The sequence below is a fragment of the Perognathus longimembris genome, chromosome 8, assembly GCF_023159225.1.
Source record: "Perognathus longimembris pacificus isolate PPM17 chromosome 8, ASM2315922v1, whole genome shotgun sequence".
NCBI classification, from domain to species: domain Eukaryota; kingdom Metazoa; phylum Chordata; class Mammalia; order Rodentia; family Heteromyidae; genus Perognathus; species Perognathus longimembris.
In genome coordinates this window covers 11,189,835-11,217,295 of record NC_063168.1, presented here as the reverse complement: position 1 = coordinate 11,217,295, position 27,461 = coordinate 11,189,835, and the positions used below count along the sequence as shown (strand labels likewise).

The window sequence follows — 27,461 nt, the reverse complement described above, 5'->3', positions numbered from 1 at the left end:
TCTGGCATCCACAAAAATCAATTCAAGTAGGTATTTCCATTACTGTGCAGAGCTCTGAGTAGATCTGCAGGAGTTGGAGGCCAGCTCTCCACGGGTAGCCGACAGGGAGAGTGGCGTCTGGGTTTTCACACCATCCCCATGGATCCTCCAATAAGGAGAGGGGAATTCATGGTTCTGCACAAACACAGTATATTAATGATTTCTCCTCCATTAGTTATTTTCAACCAAATAATAATGGTTAGGTATTGTTTTTTGTGTCACGCAACAGAACATTTCATTTGAAAAAGAATGGACATCTTCCAAGACAAAAGGAACCTCCAGAAGTCGCCAACCTTACCCTCACATTTTTGATCTGACAGGTTTCACAGAAGTACAAGCTAATGCTGCGTTTGGAATTTTCCTCAGTCTAACAGGTGGAATCCACACATGCTCTTTCTGGAGGACAAGGCCTCATCTCCCATCCCTGACACATGAGCAGTGGGAGGGAGGGGAGAGGGAGGGGGGCAGAGTGCTCACCTTCACACCACATCTTCATTTGGACAAGAGCGATGGGATATCTTAATTCACGTCCCTCAGACCTATGGTCTAACTGTCATGGTGTTGACAGTACAATGAGCTACATTTTCAATCACCCTCTTTGAAGTTCTGAGGTGAAATCACCCCCAATCCAGCCATAGACCCCAGGATAAAATCATTAATGATTCTCTCACTGGTTTTAAAATTGCTGGCTTTAAAAGTCAATATTTCTTTTCTTTTGGTGTTTGAATTCAGCTGATGCCTGAATGCCAAAATTCAGAATCCTTAGACCACTAAGCTATGGCCTTTATTAAGTAAGGAGAGGAAAAAAACTGTGTCTTATTGAAATTGAGCATAAAACTGAGAAATAGGATGTAGGAAAAATAACTCCAAGTCTGGGAATATGGCCTAGTGGCAAGAGTGCTTGCCTCGTATACATGAAGCCCTGAGTTCAATTCCTCAGCACCACATATATAGAAAAGGCCAGAAGTGGCTCTTGGGCTCACGTGACAGAGTGCTAGCCTTGAGCAAAAAGAAGCCAGGGATGGTGCTCAGGCCCTGAGTCCAAGCCCCAGGACTGCCCCCCACCAAAATAACTCCTTTCTTTCTAACCAACAGCTTCTACTGACGTTCTAAACCATGAGAACATTGTCAGAATGTGAAGATATCCGTAGGAGCAGCTGGGGCAGCCCAGCCTCTCACTTCTCTTTCCATGGAGGGTTTATGTTATGACTTGTATCACTGTGGGTGGGTAATCATAATACTGTTGACAGTAATAAGTGGCAACATCTTCAGGCTGCAGGCTGCTGATGGTGAGAGTGAACTCTGTCCCATATCCACTGCCACTGAACCTCGATGGAACCCCAGATTCCAATTCATCTGCAGCATAGATCAGGAGTTTAGGGGCTTTCCCTGGTTGCTGCTGGTACCAGTCTAAATTGTACCCAATGTCCTCACTGGCCCTGCAGGTGATGGTGGCTGTGTCTCCTAGAGACACCGACAGTGACAAAGGAGACTGGGTCATCTGGATGTCACACCAGGCTCCTGTGTGGAAACATGAAAACAAATATGCACACTGTTCATCAAGTTAAAAGAAGGCTACCCTGAAGAATAAATTGTCGTGGACCACACTGAGCTGTGTTAATCCCTAGCATCTTGTTTCCTTACCTGGGAGCCAGAGCAGCAGGAGCCCCAGGAGCTGAGCAGGGGTCCTCATGTCCATGCTGGGTGCTGACTGGGACTGACAGCTGCAGAGTGTGAGCAGCCCATGAAGAAGTCCTGAGCACAGTGGGCTGTGCTGTTGGCGCATGCAAATCAGCAGCATCTAGGCTTGGTTAAGCACAGCTGTCCAGCTGCCTCATCTCAGCAACTCTGCACAGTCGGAGTCTCAGGGGACCTAAGCCAAGCAATATAATATGGTGTAGCCCCAGAAGAAAATCACCAAGTTGCTTTCCTGTGGGTTGATGACACCAATGGTCCCTTTGAGGATCAAAGCATCTTTCATTTTGTCTCTTTATCTGAGACAAGACTTGTCCACTGGAGTGTTATTTCCCGAAATTTACAGACAACTTTCACACACAACACAAATTCAGCACATGTCTTTACTATCCAGAAAAGAAAGTTTGGGAATTTTTCTGAATCACTACTATTCCTTAAGTGGACAAAGATGCTCTGCCACAAGTGAATCCAGATGTTTTTATCGATTATCCAGCATCAGGGTCTAGCTTAGGGCACTGAACTGTTTGTTAGGTGATTTACAACTTCCTGGAAATGATGGAATGAAAAACGAATATCCTTGTTTAAATGTCCAAAAGATAGTTTGGTTAAATGGCCTCCAGTGAGATTGTGTGTGTGTGTGTGTGTGTGTGTTTTGAGAAAACACAAATAGTGAAATGTAAATTCTTCACCTTCATTTAACTCTAATCATGTCAGGAGATAAGACAGCCTACTTATCTAGACTAAAAGAGTTTTGTGGGGAGGCCTTGAGGGAAGGAGAGGTACATTGGGGGAATCTCAAGAATCACAGCCAGAGCAGCATGAGAAGAGTTTGTTCACTGTATGCCCTTTGCCTTGAAGTGATATCATTGGTTCTATTTAATTAGTTCAAAACATTCATAAGTTCTTTCACACATTAGAATTCTAGTGTAACAAGTAAATGCTTTCCCACATTGCTGCCATCCTAAGTGTCTCTCTCCAGTGTGTGTTTGTTCATGGTTTCTGAGGGAAGAGGGGTAATGGAAGGCCTTCTTACATTGCTTACATCGATATGGTTTTTGTGAATTCTTTCACATGTTGAAGAGGACAATGTAAACGCTTTCTCACATTGTTTACGTGAGAAGGGTTTCCCTCTACTGAGAGTGTTTCATGGAAGTATAGCAGATTGACCAAAGGCATTCCCTTTCCACATTTGTGGACCCTCTCACCAGTGAATTCTGTCCTGGATTTGCAGAGCACAGGATAGAGTGAATGCTTTCCCATATTGCTTGCATCCATGGAATTTCTCTTCAGGATGAGCTTTCCCATGCATCTGAAGAAAACTAGAATGACTGAATGCATTCCCACACGGACTACATATGTAATGTTTCTAACTGGTGTATACTCTTGCACGGCTTTGAAGGATAATAGACCAAGGAAATGCATTCCCACATTATCTACATCCATGGGTTTCCGTCCAGCAATGCTCCTTTCAAGGATCTGAAGGGCACTGGACCAAGAAAATGCTTTCTCACATTGCAGTATGGATTCTCATGGGTTCAAAACACAAAGGTCTGACTGAATGCTTTCCCAAATTGGCTACACACATAGGGTGGCTCTTATGTGCCTTCAAAGGAGACTGGAAAAAGAAACTCTTTCTCACATTGCTTTCAGGCATAGGGTCTCTCTTTTGTGTGGATTCTCTCATGCTCTTGAAGACAGTGAGGGGAAGCAAAGGCTTTCCCACACTGCTTGTACTCAAATAGATTTTCTCCACTGTGAGTTCTTTCAGTCCTGAAGGAAATGAGAAAGGTGAAGGCTCTCTCACATTGCTTGCACACGTAAGGGTTCTCTTGAACCCTTGAAGGGTTCTTGAATGGCCTTGCAGGTTTCCCTAAGTAGTGAGTGCTCTGCCACACTGCATACGCATAGAGGGTTTCTCTCCAGTGTGAGTTCTTTCATAGATCTGAAGGGCACTGGAACAAGGGAACGCTTTCCCACATGGCTTGCATCCATAGGATTTCACAGTGGTGTGAAATGTTTGATGATACAGAAGGCCACCAGCAGAGGTGCAGGCTTTCCTACCCGGCTCACATCAACAGGACTCCTGGCTGACCTGATTTCTTCCAAGGATTTGACCACTACTCAACTATCCTGGAGGGATTGCCACACTGCTTAGATTTAGAACACAAATCTACATCTTTCAGGTTCTCAGAGGTTTTGTATCTAGTGTGAGCTTTGCAGGGATATTGGAGAGGGGGTGGGGACGTTTTCACATGCTTTCTTCAAAGGCATGCTCATTAGATAATGTTATTCCAAGAAGAAGGTTTATGTTCACAATACATCCAGGAACCTGCTGGAAGGATTCTCCACAAGGAATACCTCCTGTCTCATCACAAAGTTTCTCTACCTTGGCCCTTCTTTCAATTCTCTTGCAATTTCTGTAGTCACCTTTAGTATTTTCTCCTTGTTCTTTTATTTCCATTGAGGCCTTGTTCTTCTACATTTCTGAAATCACATTTCCGTGGAGTTTCCTTGCAGCACAATCCAACAGAGCCTACTGTTCCAAGGTGAAGTTTAGGGCAACACCCTTAATGGTCACTGGATCCATTTCTGCTCAAAACAAGTCTTGGAGTCCCTCCCTCGGCCCCACCCCACTGCACAAAGCTTCAAATCTGTCACCAGACAACTCTCCACGGCAGACACAGGCTCAACGTGGCAGCAATGGGAAGGCAGGGCACTAAGTGGTCAGTAAATGTAGTTCTCCATATTTATGTAAAATAAATGAAGAACATGCTCTTCCAGAGCTCAGGAACTGAACTGAATGTATTTCACCCTATACCCCCAAAGGGAGCTGTGGCACCTCAGATCTAGTGGTAACAGAGGGATTTTTGTTAGAATGTGAGATGTGGTAGGAGAAAGTAGCTGTCCTGAGGTCCAGTGACAAGGGGGATTCATAAGTAAGTGAGAACTCACGTTTGGAGTTAGTGTTTGCACTGATGGAAATCTAGGAAATCTGCTTCAGATGACTGGGTTCCTGTGTATTATCTAAGAACTCAAACACTTATTAAAATAGAAAAGAGACAGCAAGGTGCCTTCTCACTGAATCCAGAGACAGGAAGCTGTTCTGTATGTTGGCATGAACATGTTTCACCATTTGTTTTGTAATTCTATACCAAGAATTTATTGATTCTGCTACATAAATCTTAATTTTGAAATCAACTCTATGCTATTTGAAAACAAAAAGAACAGCACATAATATAAAATGCACGTTACATTTGAAATTTTTACTAAATGGTACTGAAAATGAGGCACATAAGTTCAGTGCCAGACACCTAGCAAGTATCCACTTAAATGTCCAGGAGCAATGACATCTTTGTCTCCCTTTCTACTGTTTTTCCTAAGAATGCACTGCCCCTGCATTAATCATTCACACTCTGATTCTTGGCATAGACTCCTTAGGTCCAACATTGGGTGCTCAGAGCTCTAATGGGCTTTCGTAGGACTAAGAGTCCATCAGCATCATAGTGGTGAATGGCAGCAAGGTGGTGTCACAACCCCAACTCCTCAGCTCCCTGCTGCTCTGTGTCTCACGTGAATGTGTACACAGTAATGTATTTCTAATACTGGAAAGACTATTTTAATGTGTAGACAATACATCACATACCTTTAATACACGAAAATATTTCACGTGAAAGTGTTTAAATGTTTGTGAATATTTAAATTAAATGCTTCACATATATGTCTATTTTTCAGATTTTAACGATGTCATGGGATTCTAATTTATTCTTTTGATTGAAATATTCCATTTGGGTAAAATAACAAAAATTTCCCATCTACAATAGTATTTATGTTACTCATGTAATTATGAGGATTTGATTAGAGCCATCGTATATGATTCTTCATTTTCCCTGTTGTGTGGAGAAAGTTCACATTCCCATGTTATATATAGTTTCTGCGGTTTATGTTCCAAAAGTGTAACTGAAGGGTGTATCTGATGAAAAATCACTGGATACTGGAATGTGAATGTGACATTGTAACCTCCTCTGCAACCCTTGTAATTTCAGAGGAGAAAGCCTTGTGAGAATTATCCTCTTCCATCTGCAAATAGTTGATAAGGCAAATAAAAGATGTCAGTATAACAATAATGAAACTGCTATGAATGTACGAGCCCATGAGTATGTCACAGACAAGTGATATTAATAATTACTCACATAAAACTTTCCCTAAAGACAGACTAGGTGGAATGCTTTCTAAATCAAGGTGTGGAAAAAGTAGAAATGTAAAAGCAAAACATATAAATGTATGATTATTACTGAATATAATGTTTGAAAAAGACATCCCAAAGTGGAAATGTCCAAGTGGCGCAAACTTTTATAACAATCCATCTGTATTGATTGGCTAGGTGTTATACCAAGTTCCCATGATGAAGTGGAGACAATGAAGATTAGAGTCAGAGACAGAGCTCCCAATGGCACAACTCGTAAAGACACTAGGACTATAAGGTTAGCTGCAGCCCCAGTGACCTCACACCACGTCGCTCATTTCTTACAAGCCTCTTCTCCAAGTACACATATCTCAGGGAGACCTGAATCATTCCTTACAAGATTGCCTTTGCTGAGAAAGCAGGCAGGAAAGAGAGGCAAGGCCCAGCTTCCAGTCTCCAAATCCCAAAGACAGGGGACTTTCCCCACAATTCAGCCTGCCAATGGCTCCTCCTGATCACAGTCAAACACCCAATCCTAGAGACTCCTTGTTGATGATAAAACCCTAACTCTAAGGCTTTCCTCTTATTACTAAGATGAACAGCTTGTTTACTGCAGGGTTTCTCTGCCCTCTGGTGGTAATATTTTAACTTTACATCTTCAAAAGTAATTTTTTTTCTTGGAAGGTTTTTAAAATATCCTTTTGACCTTTTCTACAGATTAAATTCAGATTGCATGGTGGGTGGTGGGGGTGGTGTGTGTGTGTGTGTTTACAGAAATCAGGGAGTGGACATCATCATCAGCTTTTTATCTCAAGGCTGCTACTCTACCACTTGACAATTAAATTTGCAGCTTTTTTTTTGGCTAATTAATTGGAGAAAGAGTATCAAAAACTTTCTTTCCCAGTTTGCTTTAAGCTCTAATCTTCAGATTTCATCCTCTGAACTTAGATCTCCTGAGGACCCGGCTCAGAGTATAAGGTTTATCATCAAAGCATTACAGAAAGAATATTCATTCTCAGTGCACTACATCAGGGGTTACTTCACTCCAAACGATCTTACTATTTCTGGTAGTAATAAATTAATTGGAATAAATCTGGTAGTAATAAGTTAATCTGGCAAAAATAACTGTTTAAAAGAGTACCAAGACAGCTGCTTTCATTACTATTCCTATTTCATGTTATGCCCACTTTATTAAGAATATTCAATTCCCATTGGAGCTTTTCTTTACTTAGGTCTTCCTCTTCTTCCTTAGTGATTCTATACCCAAGCTTTTGCACCCTGCCTCACAAGGAGAGTTGTAGTTTCAAACCGAATGAATGCTGCTTTGTTCAACCTGAGAAATAATTTGCGCAATAAAATTCCATGCTTTTTGTTGGTTGTGTGTGTGTGTGTGTGTGTGTGTGTGTGTGCTAGTACTAAGTTGAAGAACAATATGTAGTAAGTCCACACAGGTAGGGGCAGAGAAACAAGGGGCAAAAGCTCCACAAAGATCCCTGAGTCTCTCCATGCAACCCCCAACAATTTACCAAATATGAATCACTATCTGCATGTGGAGGGCTGAAGTGGCAAAGGAAAATCTATCACTATGGTGCAAGTAGGTAGAAACAGTGGGTCCCTTGTGCTTATTTGGCTTGAGTCCTGACGACCTACAATGTTGCTAGGGTTGGCTTCCTGGAGCTAGTCTGCTGGGAAAGTATGATAATTAGAAGGAGAGGTGTCTGTTGCTGTCTGTGAGGATTCGTCATTGTTTTTAGTTACAGATGTCAAGTGTGCTCAGCACAATAGAACTTATAATGTGAGATGGATTTGTCCACAATCTCTTGAAAAGTCTTAAGGCAAAGGTTCTGGAAACTATTCCAGGAGTGTTGCTGTAGATGGATCCTGAAGGGGGAGCCTGGCTGTCCGAGGCTCCATACTCACTTGCCTCCTGTACAGAAGAGCTGCCCCTCTCATCCTGATCCAAGTAACACAGCACCCAGACACCAGCATTCAGAACCCACTTCCTGGTCTGTTTCTCTCCTGTGATTTTCACTTCCACATCTCATCCTCCTGAGCACAAATCCACAGGTTCAAGGATATATTCTACTGCCTGTGCTGTATGGCTTTCCTTCACGGATACATGTTTTCCACATTAAAACTGTCACTTCTAAAAAGTCTACTGCAATATGTTATCACCTAACGAATTACCAGTTTCCACTGAAAATAATCGTCCTCCTTCTCAATCCAGTGATGGGGACATCAAAAGTTTTTAGTGTAGTGTCCATTTTCCATCATTGGTCAGAAAGTAAGCTAGGACCTTAGTTTCAAATAAAGATGTATTACTTAGTCTTCTATTACTGTGACTAAGACCTCAGTAAACGCAGCTAAAACAGCAGAATTCTTTATTTCAGCTCTTAGATTCGAAAGTTTACTCTACCATGTGGCCAGAGTGCTAATATCATGGCAGCCAAGAAGTAAATGATCTACTTGGTGGCTTCCCACTCCTTTTACTTCATAAGAGGCCCAGCCTGTTGGAAGAGACTGTGTACAATGGGATCTGTCTTCCTCTCTTAATCAATTCTGTCTAGAGAACTCTCACGGACACATCCACAAATACACTTCCTTAATCTTCCAGCGATCCAACCAATTTGACAATGCAAATGAACCATCACAAGCCATCATCCAAAGTACTCCTGATTTCCTAAAGCTTTCAAGAGAATGGTGAGTACTGAAAGAATATTATTTAGCAGTATATACATGTTTCTTCAAAAGTCTGCATTCTCTCTGTTCTTACAAGTCTTTCTTTTAGATGGTGTCTGGAAAGGCTAAAATTTCTTTCAGTGGATCAATGATATTTGTGTGTGGGTCTGTCTACACATGTTTGCATTTTTCTGGACACACACACACACACCCATATATATTCAGCAATAGACAAGTAAATAGATATGTGTATATATTTTATAAATATATGTCCCATATAAACACATACTCATATATGTATAAATATGTCCTGTGAATCCAAAGTAGTTGAATAACATACAGTACCTAGGAGCAATGATTTTTACCTGTTTTGAATAGGAGGAAACTTTGTCCTGTATACCTTGCTGGGATGAAGAGAGGGAAAGAGAGTTAGAACACTAAGGAGACTCAGTAGCCTTTATCTAGCAAAATGCCTGAACTTAAGGATCTGACTGTGCTTGAGAATAACTGAGAAACACCCAGGAGAGCAGCTGGGGCAGCCCAACGTCGGCTTCCGCTTCCTTGGTAGGTTTATGTGGTGAAAAATCTTCCCTGAAAATACAAAATGGAGGACATCCCCAGTGCTGTCCTTTCTTACCTGGGAGCAGAGCAGAGGAAGCCGGGAGGTGCGTAGGGACGCTTATGTCCAAGCTCTGTCCTGACTGGGACTGACTGCTGATCATTTGAGCAGCTTTTTCAGAAGTGTTCAAGCGCCCATTTGGGCTGGGCAGTGGGCACATGCACACCAGAGGGGCTGGACAGGAGTGGGCAAAGCTGAGGGCTGGCTAAACTCTATAAAGCTCAACAAGGGTTCTTAGTCCCCAGGCTCTCTGGATCATACTATAATAGGGTGGATTTGCCTGCAAAGAAACCTGTTTTGCCTTGGGAACCACAGGGTAGAATCATCCTTTGGGTAATATCTTCAGTTCATTTCATGGTCCTTGGCATCATTTTCTTGCTAAAATTTTATCTAACATGTCCTATGTCAGAATCCTATCTAGAAACTATAAAGAAATTCAGCAATTATTTTTAAAATGTGTTAGCTGTGACTATTACTGAGACCAAAGAGACCAAAGCTTGCCTTTTCTTTCTGAATATCTGATACTTAGTGTATGGTAAAGCATTAACAAAAGCAGTGACAAATGAGATATATGTAGACAGACATACAAACAGACATGCCACAGATAGATGCATAGACAGATAGAGAGACACATAGATAAACAGACAATTCACAAGTAGATAGCCACAGACAAATCCCTATACAAAGAAGTGCAAAACAAGATAAAATAATAGATGGCAAAATAAATGAAACACAGGCTATGATCTCTATGGAGGGGTTCAAACACTGCCATTGCTGCTTCTCGTCTCCAGATGTGTGGTTGTTGCCCTCCCGTCTGAATGCTCTTTCCTACTATCTCCTCCTCGACCAGCCAACATCATAGAGTAGTTTCTCGCTATCTTTGCAGTCTCTGGAATTTTTTGTAGCCCTGTGTCCTTTGGGCATTTCATCTAGAAGATCAAATGTAATTTAGAGACTCAATTATAATGGTGAACCCAAAGCAGTATTGTCTTTATCGACTTTTAAAGAAATAATGAGCTTAAGATGACTATTAGCTCATTATATATGTGACCCTGTTTGTTTGTCAGTGATTTTCCTTATTAAATCTTCATGTTCTATGTTTCTCCATGTCTTCTTTTAAGACCAGATCTGTGAAGATTTAATCAAAAGATGTTGGCACACTTATCATTTTAACCTGTGGACAAATTAGAACAGGATAGATAAATGCAGAATGATGTGACAATAGAGCAGGCTTTGGGGACTAGAAGAACACTCTCATCTCCCTTAGAGTAACTTTCAACACTAGGTTTGTTCAGTTGGCAGAAATGTACATTAGTATATCCAGTTTAGATGACAGTAAGGAGGTTATTGGAAAAATAAAACTTAACATGAGACACATCACACGATTTGGCTACCTCATTCCTGAATATATATCCAAAGGGGGAATAAAAGCCGAGATACAAAAGTGACATCTGTAAAAGAATTTCTGCATGCCTATATTGATTGTGATACTGTTCACATTAGTGAAGGTGTGGATTAAGTCAAGTGTCCTACAACCAATGAGAGTAGAGATAAAGTGGTGCATATCTCTACAGCATGCATGAAAGAGCATGAAATCCTGTAATCAAAAGGGAAGGCACTACAGCACACCCTGTGGAACAAAACAGAGACCTTTATGCAGGCTTTCTCTCACTCAAGCAAACTTGACAAAAAAATCAAAATAGAATAGTGGTTATGTGGGTCTGAAAAGAGCACCAGGTCAGAGGGCAGAAGGGTGGACACAGAATAAAGGCAGAAAAATATGACCAACAACATAATAAATATACGTGGAGAATCCCAGAATCCTATTGATAGGGACAAATGAAGGTTTTAATAAAATTCATATCAATAAGAAACAAAATCTAAAGCAATGAATTTGTTCTTTGTATTAGAAAAATTGTTGCTTAGAATATCTAGGTATGTGTTTTATTGTTCATACGGTTGCATCTCAACTGATGTTTAGATTCTTCCAGTACAAAATGGCCATGTCTGATAACTTTCTGAGCAGGTGAAGGCCCCAGGAGCAGCTGGTAGAGCCCAGCTTCTCACTTCTGCTTCCCTAGGAGGTTTTTGTTATGACTTGTATCACTGTGGATGGGTAACTACTATGCTGTTGACAGTAATAACTGGCGATATCTTCAGACTGCAGGTTGCTGATGGTAAGCGAATAATCTGTCCTAGATCCACGGCCACTGAACCTCGATGGGACTCCAGATTGCAGAATACTTATACCATAGATCAGGAGTTTCGGGGCTTTCCCTGGTTTCTGCTGGTACCAGGCTAAAATGCCATTAATGTTTTCACTGGCCTTGCAAGTGATGGTGGCTGTGTCTCCTAGAGATGCAGACAAGGTGGATGGGGACTGGGTCATCTGGATGTCACACCTGGCCCCTGACAATAGAAATATGAAAACAAATACCACATTATTATCAACTTATAAGCTTTCCTTGAAGAGTGAAGCATCATGGATCACACTGAGCTGTGTTATTCGCCAGCATTTTCCTTCCTTACCTGGGAGCCAGAGCAGCAGGAGCCCCAGGAGCTGGGCAGGGGTCCTCATGTCCATGCGGGGTGCTGACTGGGACTGACTGCTGCACAGGGTGTGAGCAGCCTATGAAGAAGTCCTGAGGGGCATGGGCTGTGCTGTTGGCGCATGCAAATCAGCAGCATCTGGGCAGGGTTAAGCACAGCTATTCAGCTGCCGCATCTCGGCAACTGCACATTCTGACTATCAGGGGACCTAGGTCATCAACAGAATATATTGTAGCCACAGAAGAGAATCATCAAGTTGCTTCCCTGTGGTTGGTCATGCCAGTGGTCCCTTTGAAGATCAAAGCTTCTTTCTTTTTATTTCTTTATCTAGAACCAGACGTGTACACTGGAGGGTTAGATCCAGAAATTTACAGACAATTTTTGCACAACAGAAATTTGGCACATGTCTTTATTATCCAAAACAAGAAGTTTTGGAATTGCTCTAATTCACTGATAATCTTTATGTGGCAACTTATCAGCACTGCTGTCCTGTAATGAAATCCATGAAGTTGAAATAAGAAAGTGGAGCTGTTGCATGGAAAAGAAAATGCCGAGACTTCTGTATTGTACTGCTCAGCCTTATTTTCTCTTCCATTTCTAAAATGTTGTCCCAGATGATCCATAAAAGGAAGTTTTGAGAGGTTTTCTCCCTTCATGCATGAAAATTTTTTTTTTTTCTTACCAACCTAGCCTTGTGAATAATTTCAACTATCCTGACTTAAGGTCCTCATATTATTCCTTTTAGGTTCTAAATGTCTTCACCCAAACTACTGTGTTCAGAAGCAGAAATTCACCTTGAAAAGGAGGATAAACTCAGGTTAACCTGGAGCCTATTGTGCTGCCTAAACCTGCATATGTCTCCTCTACACGTGATCTCTTCCAGTTACTAAGAGAACATTGTGCTCCATACCTGGGTTAAAGATATTGGACCCGAGCAGAGGAGTAGAACCCTAAAAAGAAAGATTATGTTGGAATCTATGAACAGATTCTTGGAACCAGCAGCAGATGGAAATGACATCCATATTGGGAGGAGGCTACATGAGGCTTGGAAACAAGAGTGAGGAGAGCTGATTGTGCAAAAGAGAAATAGCGTTGTTGACTCCACTGTAGATGCTGAGATGTAGTGACACCAGAGACCATGAGTGGGATTTGCCTGTGCAGTTGTCAGGGCCCAGGAAGTCAGTACTGTGTGGGATGCAAAGTAGGATCATCTTCTCAGAGTTATCTCAGTCTGCGGAGTGTATGAACAAATAATTGTGAGGGGAATTTTTGATAAGACAGTGTAACTGGCAGTGACACCATCATCCTGAAGAGCTGTTGATCATATGGCAAAACTCATGAGGGATCACTGAAGAGAATATTCTTATTGTTGGGGAAAAGAATTTTAATGGATCTACATGAAAACTGTTTCTAATAACTTATTTAATAATAGCCTATTGTTTTGAATGCAAGTTGAGATATCACCATAGATTCAAATTTGTATCTATAGATGTATAGGTACATATATATGAATATGCATGTGTGTATGCATATATATTAACAAATGAATGGACACATGGATAGATATTTTTCGTGCCTTGACATAATGATGTTCTAGCTCCAGTAACAGACAGTACTATCACTAAGGGTCCTCCAACCTATTCTCTCATAAATGAGACCAGGTATTAAAATCAGTTACAGTGCTATCAGTGGTAAAACCACGTGAATGGAATATGGAAAAAAGAAGAAAAAAGAAAAAAAAAAGAAGGGCACAGTTTCACATGGCATGTTGAAAATAACTACAACAGTGATATACACTTGTTTTTATAACTTGAAGTTCATTTCACTTAGGATCATCTTATGTGTTCATACTGGCATAGCTCTTAGGCTATTGTAATTTTCTTCCAAGACTGTCCTAGACATGTACTAATTATTCCCTATGAGAGGAACCATTGAGTCCATGTTTCTTTTGGTCTGAATTACTTCACTTAGTATGATTTTTTTCCAAGTCATTCCTAATACCCTGGATATTGTATAGCTGTGTATTGGACTTATGAAAGGGAAAGGGAACACCAATCAAGAGACAAAGGATAAAAAGACAAACCAATGCAACAGCAATACTTACAAAACCTTATGGTGTTATCCAACTGTACAACTCATGGGGGGAGAGAGAAATGGGGAGAGGGAGGCAGGAAGCTATGTACTTGGCAATTGCTTTTTCTGATTATGCCCATCCCACCCTCTTCTGGCCTTTGTTTATCATGATCAAAATTAGTCGAAGTCTTATTATGTGTTCTGTGAACACAGTGAGACTTTTGTTCTCTACATTTAGCCCATTCACATTGTATTGAACATTTTATCTTTAACTTGAATAACTATGAATGTGATTGTGATTCATCCAATTGTGTTTTGTTGATTTACTTTGATATCATATTATTGCATGTCACTATGTTTTTAAAATTTCCTACTTTTTTGAAATATTTTTTCAGCTCCTCTCTGTCAGTCTCTCTGTCTCTCTGGATCTTTCTCTTCCCGTGTGATATGTATACAAATTTGTATCTGCTATTCACATAGATACTGCTCTCTCTGCTTGCTTATTATACCTAGAAAGAGTTTTCTTTGCTAGGTGAATCCATAGTAATAGCACAAGCCAAACTCCCAGGAGTACATAGCTGTGTCACTTGCAAGTCCGGAGTAGTATTAAAAAGTCTGTGCTGCTGGCCCCGATAGAGAAAGGAGTGTTAGACTAAAAAGGATCTTCTCTAGTCTCATCCATCAAAATAAAGTAGTGATTTTCAGACCTTGGCTTCATCTTAGAGATCTGTCAGTCGGTGGAGGCACCAAGAGAAGCATCTGGGTCAGCCCAGCCTGTTTTCTAGGGAGTTTTCTTGGTATGTATCACTGTGGGAGGGAAACCAGTATGATGTTGATAATAATAATTCACAACATCTTCCAGCTGCAGGCTGCTAGTGGTCAAAGTGAATACTGTCCAAAATCCACTGCTGTTGAACTTGAATGGAATTCCAGATTAAAAAAGTGTGGCAACCAGATCAAGAAATATACTTCCTGAATCTGCAATCTGCAACCAATTTGACAGTGCAGAAGAACCATCACAAAAGGTCATAGAAACTACTTCTGTTATCTTAAACAAAATTTTAAGTGTAGAAAGAAGATTATTTAGCAATATATACATGTTTCCTCAAAAGTCTCCATGCTCTGAGTTCTTGTTGTTTACATTGTTTACATCATCACAAAATGTATTCACAAAGCCAAATATCACACTGTACTTCAAATATAATTGTAATGTGGCAATAAAAATTGTTTTCAAAAACTTATAGGGACTTTTTTTTACACAAACTATTTTTTTCAAAAATCTTTTACACAACTCTACTGCCTTGCTGTTAAAAACCTGCTTTACAAGTCTAGAGAGTTTTCTTCTTTATTGAGTGAATGTGAATTTGTAGCACAACCTGGACTAAGCGTGTGTTTTTGTACATCAGAAGAAGCATGGTCAGGTGTGAGCTGCTTGGGATGAGCAGCAGCACAGAGAGTCTGGGTGTGGAGATGCTTCCATGTCTTTTTCCCCAACACTTTCTAGTGACCTCAAAAGTCTGGCTGAATCTGAGAAGCTCTGTCAGCAGCTGGGGCAGCCCAGCCTCTCACTTCTGCTTTCCTGGGAGGTTTTTGTTATGAGTTGTATCACTGTGGGAGGGTAACTCCTACTCTGTTGACAGTAATAAGTGGCTATATCTTCAGGCTGCAGGTTGCTAATGGTGAGAGTGAACTCTGTGCCAGATCCACTGCCACTGAACCTGGATGGGACCCCAGATGCCAATTCATCTGCAGCATAGATCAGGAGTTTAGGGGCTTTTCCTGGTTGCTGCTGGTACCACGCTAAACCATAGTAAATGTTCTCACTGGCCCTGCAAATGATGGTGGCTGTGTCTCCCAGCGATGCAGCCACAGAAGATGGAGACTGGGTCATCTGGATGTCACATCTGGCACCTGGCAGTAAAAATAGACACACGTTTAATCTAGATACAAGGCTTTCCTGAAGGGTAGAGCATCATGGATCACACTGATCTGTGTTCATCCCCAGTATTGTTCTTTACCTGGGAGCCAGAGCAGCAGGAGCCCCAGGAGCTGAGCAGGGGTCCTCATGTCCATGCTGGGTGCTGACTGGGACTGACTGCTACACAGGGTGTGAGCAGCCTATGAAGAAGTCCTGAGGGCACTGGGCTGTGCTGATGGTGCATGCAAATCAGCAGCATCTTGTCAGGGTTAAGCACAGGTGTACAGCGGCCTCATCTCAGTAACTCCACACATTCTGAGTCCCAGGGGCCACAGAATATGCTGTAGCCACAGAAGAGAATCACCAACTCTCTTTCCTTTTGGTGTAGCATGGCATGATCTCTTTTGAGGATCAAAGCCTTTTCTTTTTACTTCTTTATCTGAGACAATTCTTTATCTGTTAAAATGTTAATTCTAGAAATTTATAGACAACTTGGGGGCACCACAAATTTAGCAAATGCCTTTCTAATCCAGAGCACAAAGTTTTAGAATTTCTCTGAGGCACTGATAATCTTTATGTGGCAACTTATCAGCACTGATGTCCTGTAATGAAGTCTGTGAGGTTGAAATAAGAAAGTGGAGCTGTTGCATGGAAAAGAAAATGCTGAGACTTCCGTATTGTACTGCTCAGCCTTATTTTCTCTTCCATTTCTGAAATTTTGTCCCAGACGTTCCATAAAAGCAAGTCTTTTCAGAGATTTTCTCCCTTCATGCATGGACAATGTTTTTATTTCTTTTTAACCTATAATTTCACCTATCTTTACTTAAGGTCTCATATTATTCCTTTTAGGTTCTAAATGTCTTCACCCACACTACTGTGTTCAGAAGCAGAGATTCTCCTCAAAAAGGAGGATAAACTCAGGTTAACCTGGAGCCTATTGTGCTGCCTAAACCTGTATATGTCTCCTCCACATGTGGTCTCTTCCAGTTACTAAGAGAACATTGTGCTCCATACCAGGGTTGAAGACATTGGGCCCAAGCAGAGGAGTAGAACCCTAAAAAGGAAGATTATGTTGGAATCTATGAACAGACTCTTGGAACCAGCAGCAGATGGAAATGACATCCATATTGGGAGGAGGCTACATGGGGCTTAGAAGCAAGAGTGAGGAGAGCTGAATGTCTGTGGAGGGAGAAATAGCATTGTTGACTCCACTGTAGATGCTTAGATGTAGTGACACCAGAGACCATGAGTGGGATTTGCCTGTGCAGTTGTCAGGGCCCAGGAAGTCAGTACTGTGTGGGATGTAAAGTTGGCTCATCTCGTCAGCATTCTCAGAGTCTGAAGAGTGTGTGAACAAATACTTGTGAGAGGAATGTTTGATATGACAGTGTAAGTGGCAGTGATATCAAGAGTTTCTCATCATCCTGAAGAGCTATGAGGGAAGAGCTCATGAGGGATCATTGAAGCAAATATTCTTATTGTTGGGGAAAAGAATTGTAATGGATCTTCATGAAAACTATTTCTAATAACTTATTTAATAATAACCTATTGTTTTGAATGCAAGTTGAGATATCACCATAGACTCAAATATGTATCTGTATATGTGTAGGTAGATACATATGAATATGCATGTGTGTATGCATATATATTAATAAATGAATGGACACATGGATAGATATTTTTCCTAGCCTTGACATAATGATGTTCTAGCTCCAGTAACAGATAGTACTATCACTAAGGGTCCTCCAATCTATTCTCTCATTCATGAGACCAGGTATTAAAATCAGTTGCAGTGCTATCAGTGGTAAAACCAAGAGAAGGTAATATGGAAAAATAAGGAAAATAAAGAAGGGCACAGTTTCACATGGCATGTTGAAAAAAACTACAACAGTGATATACACTTGTTTTTATAACTTGAAGTTCATTTCACTTAGGATCATCCTTTCACTTAGTTCATACTGGCATAGCTTTTAAGCTATTATAATCTTCTTCCAGGACTGTCCTAGACACATACTAATTATTCCCTATGAGGGGAACCATTGAGTCCATGTTTCTATTGGTCTAGCTTACTTCACTTAGTATGATTTTTTTTCCAAGTATTTCCTAATACCCTGGATATCATATAGACGTGTATTGGAATTAGGAAAGGGAATGGGAACACCAAAATCAAGAGACAAAGGATAAAACCATTGCAACAGCAATACTTACAAAAACTTATCCAACTGTACAACTCATGGGGGAGAGGGAAATGGGGAGGGAGGAGGCAAGGGAAAAATGAGGGAGGAGGTAACAAGTTGGATAAGAAATGTACTCACTGTATTACAGATAAAACTGTACTTCACTTTGACAATAAAATAAATTTAAAAATTAATAAATGAGACCAATGATCCTTGCAGAAATAATTGATGTTTTATCAAAATAGAAAATTTCAAGGTGATTTTGTATCATTTTGTGGCACAAAATAAAAATTCCTGGTCAGTGAAGTCAAGTAATAAGAGAAAAGAATTCAGTTATAGGGATATTCACTGGTGAATTTGTAGGGATTTTTGAATATCAATTATATATTAAAATACTCCATTAAGTAAACTTGTAAATAAATCCTTGAATTCATGGCTCTATTTCTATGAAGAGTAGGATATTTATAAGCCATCAAAAACTTACCCAGAGGCTGGGAATGTGGCTTAGTGATGGAGTGCTTGCCTAGCATGCAGGAAACCCTGGGTTCAATTCCTCAGCACCACATGCATAGAAAAAGTCAGAAGTGGCACTGTGGCTCAAGTGGCAGAGTGGTGGCCTTGAGCAAAAGGAAGCCAGGGACAGTGCTCTTGCCCTGAGTCCCAAGCCCCAGGACTGGGCAAAAAAAAAATATTTTCCACACATTCTCACAGATTACAAAGGGAAAAAGTAATTATGAAGCAGAGAAATCTAGCAGCCATCATCTTACCATAGAATTGGAATGAAGATTTCCAGCAATGCTGATTCAAATCCTGGACCTCCTAAAAGACACCATAAAAAGAAGACAGCAGCACCTCTGGACTTCACTCACATATATGCACTACTGAAAATAAATCTGTGAGAAAACAAGTACAAATCTAATCTGAGAGACCGTCAGCCAGATGCTGGTGCATGGTCACCAGCAGTGATAACAGCTAAAAGCTGGAAGACCAGACTAAAGAAACTGTTCCTTGATCACATAATGAGATGGGGTCTCACTAATTTGTCGTCCCTGGTCAATGGGGTTGCATCAGAGTATTTCTACCCTTCCTCTCACTGTAATCATGCTAAGAGATGAAGTGACACAATGTAGTCCAGGATGCCAATTGTCCACTTCTCTTGAGTCATGCTGTTGTTTGAGGTGGGGGAAAGGGGGGATACTGGGAAAATCTTAGGAAACAGGGCCAGAGCAGAATAAGAGCAATTTCATTTCAAAGCCCTATGCATTCACAATTTCTGACTGATTTTGTCAAAATGTTCATGTCTAGGACTGCCATTACTACTGCTTTTGCTTACTTTTGTAAATGTGATTTTTTTTTTTATTTAGGGAAAGAATAGATGAGTAAAGTGTTCTGCCATTGCTCAGGAATGAAGGTATTTCCTTTTACCCCCAGGGGGAACTGTGGCACCTTAAATCTCTGGGTGACAGAGCTATCTGGTGGATGTGAGATGTCATAGGAGAAAGAAGTCCTGAGGTGCAGTGACAATGGTGATTCCTAAGTATGTGAGGACTCATATTTGGAGATGGTGTTTGCACAAATGGAAATCTAAGAAGCCTGCTTTGGATGACTGGGTGCCTGTGTGTTATCTAAGAACTCAAACATGTATTAAAACAGAAAAGAGACCCTGCAAAGTGTCCTGTCTTCTCATTCTGTTCAGGGGCAGGAAGCTATGTACTTGGCAATTGCTTTTTCTGATTATGCCCATCCCACCATTTTCTGGCCTTTGTTTATCATGATCAAAATTAGTCAAAGTCAATATTATGTGTTTTGTGAACACAGTGAGATTTTTTTCTTTACATTTAGCCCATTCATGTTGTATTGAACATTTTATCTTTAACTTGAATAAATATGAATGTGCTGTGATTCATCCAATTGTATTTTGTTGATTTACTTTGATATCATATTATTGTATGTCACTACATTTTAAAAATTCCTACTTTTTTGAAATATTTTTGCCACTCCTTTCTGTCAGTCTCTCTATCTCTCTCGATCTTTCTCTTCCTGTGTGATATGTATACACATTTGTTTCTGTTATTCACATTTGCCTATAAACCTCTGAGGCTTTGCAGAATATTCTTTGAAGTAATTTTATTTAGGTTACAATTTTTCTATTGATCTCTTAATATACACTCATTCTTCTTCGACTGCAATCTTCACCTTTCCTGTGAAATTGTCAGTGAGGTTATTGTGTTCTCCATCTTCAGATTGCCATTTGGTAGGTTTCAGAATTCTATTGGAACTTTATTTGTTGCATTATTATTTTCATATATTCATTTTTAGTTCTTTGACTAGAGATCACAAGCTTCAAAATGTTTTAAAATTCTTAACATCTATAGTCCATAAAATGACTACTTTGAATTCTATTTCCTGTTTGGCATTTGAATAGTGATGTCATTGATCTTTCAAAAACTTGTTATTTCAATTTATTGCTTGAATCACTAATGGCTGCCCTCTATCTACTTAGCATGACAAGTACCAGCTATTGGTCAGGTATCTTACACACTGCAAGTCCATCCTGCTTCTCCCAGTTTACCTGGTGTGTGGATTGAGAGTGCACAAAAACTGCCGCCAGGTCACCCCCATCCCTTTGCTTGAGGGCTCTCCTGGTCCCCGTCACTCACATGTGGAGTGAGGGCTCAGAGACAAGCTCAGCACATGTGTGGTTCCATCAATGACAGGAATGCTCAGTGAGCCACAGCTGTTCTGCTTTTTGCCCCACCCACCATGCCAACACTTGCAACTCACAAAACTTTGAGTGTTTGCTGATCAATTCCTGTGAGGCCTTCACATTCACTTGAAAACATTAAAGGCTCTCACTCCACTCCACGCAGCAATTCAATTCCTTCCTATCTGACAGCAGGTGTTGGACTTCGCTGCCCTCCACATGGTGGTAGCACAGCAGCTCTTATCAATGACCTGGGATGAAGGGAGCTCTTAAGTAAAAGCTTCACCCTCTTCCTGTTCTTCCTCCAAGCCTAGGACTATCACAACACTAAATACCTGTCAATTTTCTATGCTTCTGGAGATATGGAACTGAAATCAATTTTTTTACTATTGTTAATTGTAAATTAGTTACTTTTCTCCTTTGCTGCTTGTTTCTGAAAAGAGATGGAGCAAACCCATTGAGACACCATAAATAGAATTCTCCAAATCAAATTTAAATGAGAGCCATTCTTGAAGGGAGAAGATAAGATTAATACATATAATTTCATAATAAGGCATAACTATAATCCTGTCTACAGGAGATACATAATGATATAGCTCAAAAGAAATATTGAAATCTCATCCTTGGTTTTGTTTTCCTCTCTGTGATTTGCAACCATAAGAAGTCTTGGACTGGGAATATGGCCTAGTGGCAAGAGTGCTTGCCTCCAACACATGAAGCTCTCAGTTCGATTCCCCAGCACCACATATATGGAAAAGGGCCAGAGGGGGTGCTGTGGCTCAGGTGGCAGAGTGCTAGCCTTGAGTGGGAAGAAGCCAGGGACAGTGCTCAGGCCCTGAGTCCAAGGCCCAGGACTGGCCAAAAAAAAAAAAAAAAGAAGTCTCATGAAGAGCTAAATGCTTATGCATTTGTATATACCATCTGTGTCCTGGGACTTGAACTCATTGTCTGGGCAATGTCCCTGAGTTTTTGTGCTCAGGTCCAGAACTCTACCACACAACCCACAGCTCCATTTCTGGTCCTTTGGTCATTATTTGGAGAAAAATGTCTCATGGACTTCTCTTTCCTGAGTTGGCTTTGAACTACAATCATCAGATCTCATGCTTCTGAGTAGCTAGGATTACAAGCATGAGCCACCAGAGCTCGCCTCTGGTAGATCCATAACACCAGGATTTGAATCTGTACCTCTAAACACAGAGCAGAGTGTAGCTTCGGGAACTACAGTTACTCCCCACAGAGACTGGCATGGAGGGGTTTTCATACTTTGGATTGGAACATGGTGGACCTGCTGACCGGTCCTGCTTGCCAAATCCCCTCAAGTGCACACCTGCAATGGTCTGCTCCCCTCAGGTGTAGAGCAGTGTGGAGGCTCAGCAATGAGCATTGTTCTTGGAAAGTCGGATGCAGAGAAGCACCAGGAAATATAGAAAGATAATGAAATTAAATGCTGTCATGGATGTGGCGAAAACTGCTGAAAGATCTGAGAGGACTAGGGGTGGATGAAAATGACCATAATGCAATAAAAGATGCATGAGACAAAAGCACTGTCAACATGGTGCTAAATGGGGAAATCTGAAGTGATGAAATCGATCCCTCCAATACCAATGTGTAAGCATAGCCAAGGAGATGAAGGATCCATACAATGAAATCTATATTAATAAATAAATACACACACAGCCTCACACATACACACTTAGATACTGCTCTCTCTGCTTGCTTATTATACCTAGGAAGACTTCTCTTTGATAGGTGAATCCATAGTAATAGCACAAGCCAGACTCCCAGGAGTACATAGCTGTGTCACTTGCAAGTCCGGAGTAGTATTAAAAAGTCTGTGCTGCTGGCCCCGATAGAGAAAGGAGTGTTAGACTAAAAAGGATCTTCTCTAGTCTCATCCATCAAAATAAAGCAGTCATTTTCAGACCTTGGCTTCAGCTTAGAGATCTGTCAGTCGGTGGAGGCACCAGGAGGAGCAATTGGGGCAGCCCAGCCTGTTTTCTAGGGAGTTTTCTTGGTATGTATCACTGTGGGAGGGAAACCAGTATGATGTTGATAATAATAATTCACAACATCTTCCAGCTGCAGGCTGCTAGTGGTCAAAGTGAATACTGTCCAAAATCCACTGCTGTTGAACTTGAATAGAATTCCAGATTAAAAAAGTGTGGCGGGCTGGGGATATGGCCTAGTGGCAAAGAGTACTTGTCTCCTATACATGAGGCCCTGGGTTCAATTCCCCAGCACCATATATACAGAAAAAAACTGCCAGAAGTGGCGCTATGGCTCAAGTGGTAGAGTGCTAGCCTTGAGCAAAAAGAAGCCAGGGACAGTGCTCAGGCCCTGAGTCCAAGCCCCAGGACTGGCAAAAAAAAAAGAAAAAAAATACTTCCTCAATCTGCAATCTGCAACCAATTTGACAGTGCAGAAGAACCATCACAAAAGGTCAAAGAAACTACTTCTGTTATCTTAAACATTTAATGAAAATTTTAAATGTAGAAAGAAGTTTACTTAGCAATGTATACATGTTTCCTCAAAAGTCTCCATGCTCTGCGTTCCTGTTATTTACATTGTTTACACAAAATGTGTTCACACAGTCAAATATCACACTGTACTTCAAATATAATTGTAATGTGGCAATAAAAATTGTTTTCAAAAACCTTTAGTGACTTTTTCTACACAAACTATTTTTTCCAAAAATCTTTTTCACAACTCTACTGCCTTGCTGTTAAAAATCTGCTTTACAAGTCTAGAGAGTTTTCTTCTTTATTGAGTGAATGTGAATTTGTAGCACAACCTGGACTACGTGTTTTTGTAAGTCAGAAGAAGCATGGTCAGGTGTGAGCTGCTTGGGATGAGCAGGAGTTACAGAGAGTCTGGGTGTGCAGATGCCTCCAAGTCCTTTTCCCCAACACTTTCTAGTGACCTCAAAAGTCTGGCTGCATCTGAGAAGCTCTGTCAGCATCTGGGGCAGCCCAGCCTCTCACTTCTGCTTCCCTGGGAGGTTTTTTGTTATGACTTGTGTCACTGTGGGAGGGTAATCATAATACTGTTGACAGTAATAAGTGGCAACTTCTTCAGGCTGCAGGCTGCTGATGGTGAGAGTGAACTCTGTCCCAGATCCACTGCCACTGAACCTCGATGGGACCCCAGTTTGCAAACTAGTTGCAAAATGGATCAGGAGCTTGGGAGCTTTCCCTGCTCTCTGCTGGTACCAATGTAAACCAATGCCAATGTCCTGACTGGCTCTGCAGGTAATGGCGACTTTGTCTCCAAGAGAAGCAGACAGAGATGGCGACTGGGTCAACTCTATGTCACATCTGGCACCTGACAATGAAACATAAAAAAATTACACATTTAATTAATGTTACTCGCCAAGTGCTTCCATGAAGAGCAAGTAATCCCCAGCATCTAATCCTTACCTGGGAGACAGAGCAGCAGGAGCCCCAGGAGCTGAGCAGGGGTCCTCATGTCCATGCTGGGTGCTGACTGGGACTGACTGCTACACAGGGTGTGAGCAGCCTTTAACGTTCTTGAGCTTTGCTCTGGGTAGATGCAAATCAGCAAGGGCTGAGCCCACTGCAGACTGGCAGATCTCAGTGAGCAAGCAGAGACCTAAGGACCCCATGGGTCAAATTTGCCTCTATATGTGCTCCTCTGTGATGATGAGAGAAAAACTGATTCTGTTGTTCGGGAAGAATACTTTTTTTATTTCCACATTATCCATGACTTGCCTTTTTTTCTTTTCTTTTTTGTTCAACTTAACTCAGTTACATCACCCAAGGAAAATATATTCCCAGCAATTTATACATGCTGAACACGTATGTCCAAAAACAACACAGAGAAACTGCACTTGAGACACCACCCATAAAAAATAAAGACAGTCATTAACCTTATTCTAATTGAAATGTTGTATGTTGACACCATTAGTTTATGCAAGAGACAAAGCTGACATACAGGAGGGTAATAACAACAACTATGCTGGTGACATTTTGAAAGCTGAGGTTTGTGAAGCATTCTGGGAACAGTAAAAACCTCATTTAATCATGTCAAGGAAATGTTGCATCTGATTCAGGAGATGTTTCCCATATAGCTATGACACAGGCAACGTTTCTGTTTCAATGTAGTACTGATGTGAGATACTGTGAACATCAAAATGCATTTCGCACTGTTTGAATGGATGCCCCTTGTCTTTGCTTGCTGCCCAACATCTATGCATCCTCTCTCTTCACAAAATGCCATTTGCGGGTTGCTTGGGGACAGTCACCTCCCAGGTACACCCATGCCCCTATGGTAACACTGACCTTGCTCCAACTCTCAGGGCTGACTCTAGCCATGAAGCCTGTCCTCCCCCATTCCTCCAACAGCCATGATCTGACCCATGATGGACAGAAACCTAGTGAGAACCAGGGAGAGCTCTCAAGGACTTTTGTGGGGATTCTGGGGGAAAAATAGAAAGGTTTGTTTCCTTTTTGAGAGATTAAGGAGACCAGCCACTTCTGGGTTCTGTGTTGTCTGCAAATATGAAAACTTGAACAGCATGCCTTGTAGTAAAATAGAAGATCACCTCTCCTCTACTCAAGACCCCAAGGGGAAATTAGCAGGGTGGAAGAAAGAGAAGGAAAACTAAAGAGGAAGAAAGTTGGTCCCTGATGACACTAGATCAAGCTGAACCTAAAAACAGGTTTACCCTTTCCTTTTCAAGGCTCCAAGTCTATCCATGCCACTTTGAGTTGGTTTCTGTCATTTTCCATGCAAAGAGTTGTACCATATTCCTTGGTTTTGTCAAATTGAGGATGAGATATTAATGTCCAATGAATGAATGATGCTGGGCAAATGCAACTGTATTTCTGAATTTGGCAACTAGCCTGCTGCCTTTATTGCTTCCAATGGAAATAAATGCCTTCTTAAGTTATTTTATTACTAGTGTCCTGTGCATACTCTATGACAAGGTCAAGATTCCTAATGAATTAATTACTATTAAATACCAAAAGATGGGAGTTTTATTATTACTACTATTATTATACTATTTTTTTAACCAGTACTGGGGCTTGAAGTTAGGCCCTGGGCACTGACCCTGAGTGCTTTTTTTTGTTCAAGGTTAGTGCTCTATCTTTAGCCACAGCACCACACACTTTCCTGTCCGGGCTAGCTTTGAACTGCCTAGGACTTTCTCAACAGTAAATACTTCTCAATTTTTCTTTGCTTCTGAAACTTTAGAAAACTGAAATCATTGTTTCACTCTTTTATTTGTAAATTATTTCCTTTGTTCCTTTGCTGCTTGTGCAAAGAGGAAGAGCAAACACTTTGACAAGCCATAACTAGAAGAATTCTCCAAACTGAGCTGAAATGGTAGTCAAATGGAAGGGGAAAGGATGCAGACTAACAGGCAATTTCCCAATAGGGTGCACCTGCAATCCTGTTTACCCGCATTATAAAGTGATATAGCTCAAAAGAAATACTGAAATCCTATCCTTTGATTTTCCTCCCCTCAGGGATGGGATGTGCAATCATAAGAAGAATCATGCAGGACTGAACATTTATGTGTTTTTATACTTTGTGTTTTATAATCTGCCTCAAAATGGATGGAACAGCAGCCCATCCTGTTAAACAAAGGCAAAACAAAAACCATTATGTATGCTCTTACTCGTTTACGCAAACGTCACAAGATTAAATTAGAATAGTGACTCCCTGAGCATGAGAAGCACACCAGACCATGGGGCAGCAGGGTGAGCCCAGAAGAAAGACGGAAGGATATGGTCAATGTACATAACAGACATGCACGGAGAATCCCAGAAACCCAGTAACAGCTACAGCTAAAAATATGTTAAATAGGTACTTCTCTGAAAAGAATGCATAAAATCTGAAGCAATGATTCTTTTTAAAAATCAGTTATGAGGCTTGAACTCAGGACCTGGGCATTGTCTGAGCTTTTTTGCTCAAAGCTAGCGCTCCAGCACTTGAGTCACAGTAATACTTTTATTTAATTAGAGATGATTTTTCTCTCTGGGTTGGCTTAGCAACGTGAACCACAGATCTCAGACTCTTGAGTCATTAGGATTACAGGTATGAGCCTCTGGCACCCATGGACTTCTTAATTTATTTTTTATATTAAAAATTATTCTTAATTTGAACACCTAGTTATTTGTTTTATTGTTGGATGAATTTCAACTGATGGCACAATTCAGACTCTCCAAGTATGTACTGGTTGTGATGAGAACATTCTTAGTAGGTAAAGGCACAAGAGGAGGAGCAGCTGGGGCAGCCCAGCCTCTCACTTCTGCTGCCCTGGGAGGTTTGTGTTATGACTTGTAGCACTGTGGGAGGAGTATAAGCACCCTGCTGACAGTAGTAAGTGGCAACATCTTCAGGCTGCAGGCTCCTGATGGTGAGAGTGAACTGTGTCCCAGATCCACTGCCACTGAACCTGGATGGGACCCCAGATTCCAATTCATCTGCACCATAGATCAGGAGTTTAGGGGCTTTTCCTGGTTGCTGCTGGTACCAGGATAAAGCGTACCCAATGTTCTCATTGGCCCTGCAAGTGATGGTGGCTGTGTCTCCTAGAGACACAGACAGTGAGGATGGAGACTGGGTCATCTGGACGTTACATCTGGCACCTGGCAGTAAAAATAGACACACAAATATCCACACGTTTAATCTAGATACAAGGCTTCCCTGAAGGGTAGAGCATCATGGATCACACTGATCTGTGCTCATCCCCAGTATTGTCCTTTACCTGGGAGCCAGAGCAGCAGGAGCCCCAGGAGCTGAGCAGGGGTCCTCATGTCCATGCTGGATGCTGACAAGGACTGACTGCTGCACAGGGT

General features: G+C 41.2%; 2 gene segments (V, D, J or C); both read right to left on the bottom strand.

Annotated features, from left to right (window-relative positions):
• Window positions 1-1,237: 1,237 nt before the first annotated feature.
• On the bottom strand, window positions 1,238-27,461 carry LOC125356819. The segment is given in 2 exon segments: window positions 1,238-1,560; window positions 27,371-27,461. Coding segments are annotated over 2 exon segments (378 nt in total).
• Window positions 15,336-15,988, bottom strand: LOC125356169. The segment is given in 2 exon segments: window positions 15,336-15,749; window positions 15,857-15,988. Coding segments are annotated over 2 exon segments (426 nt in total).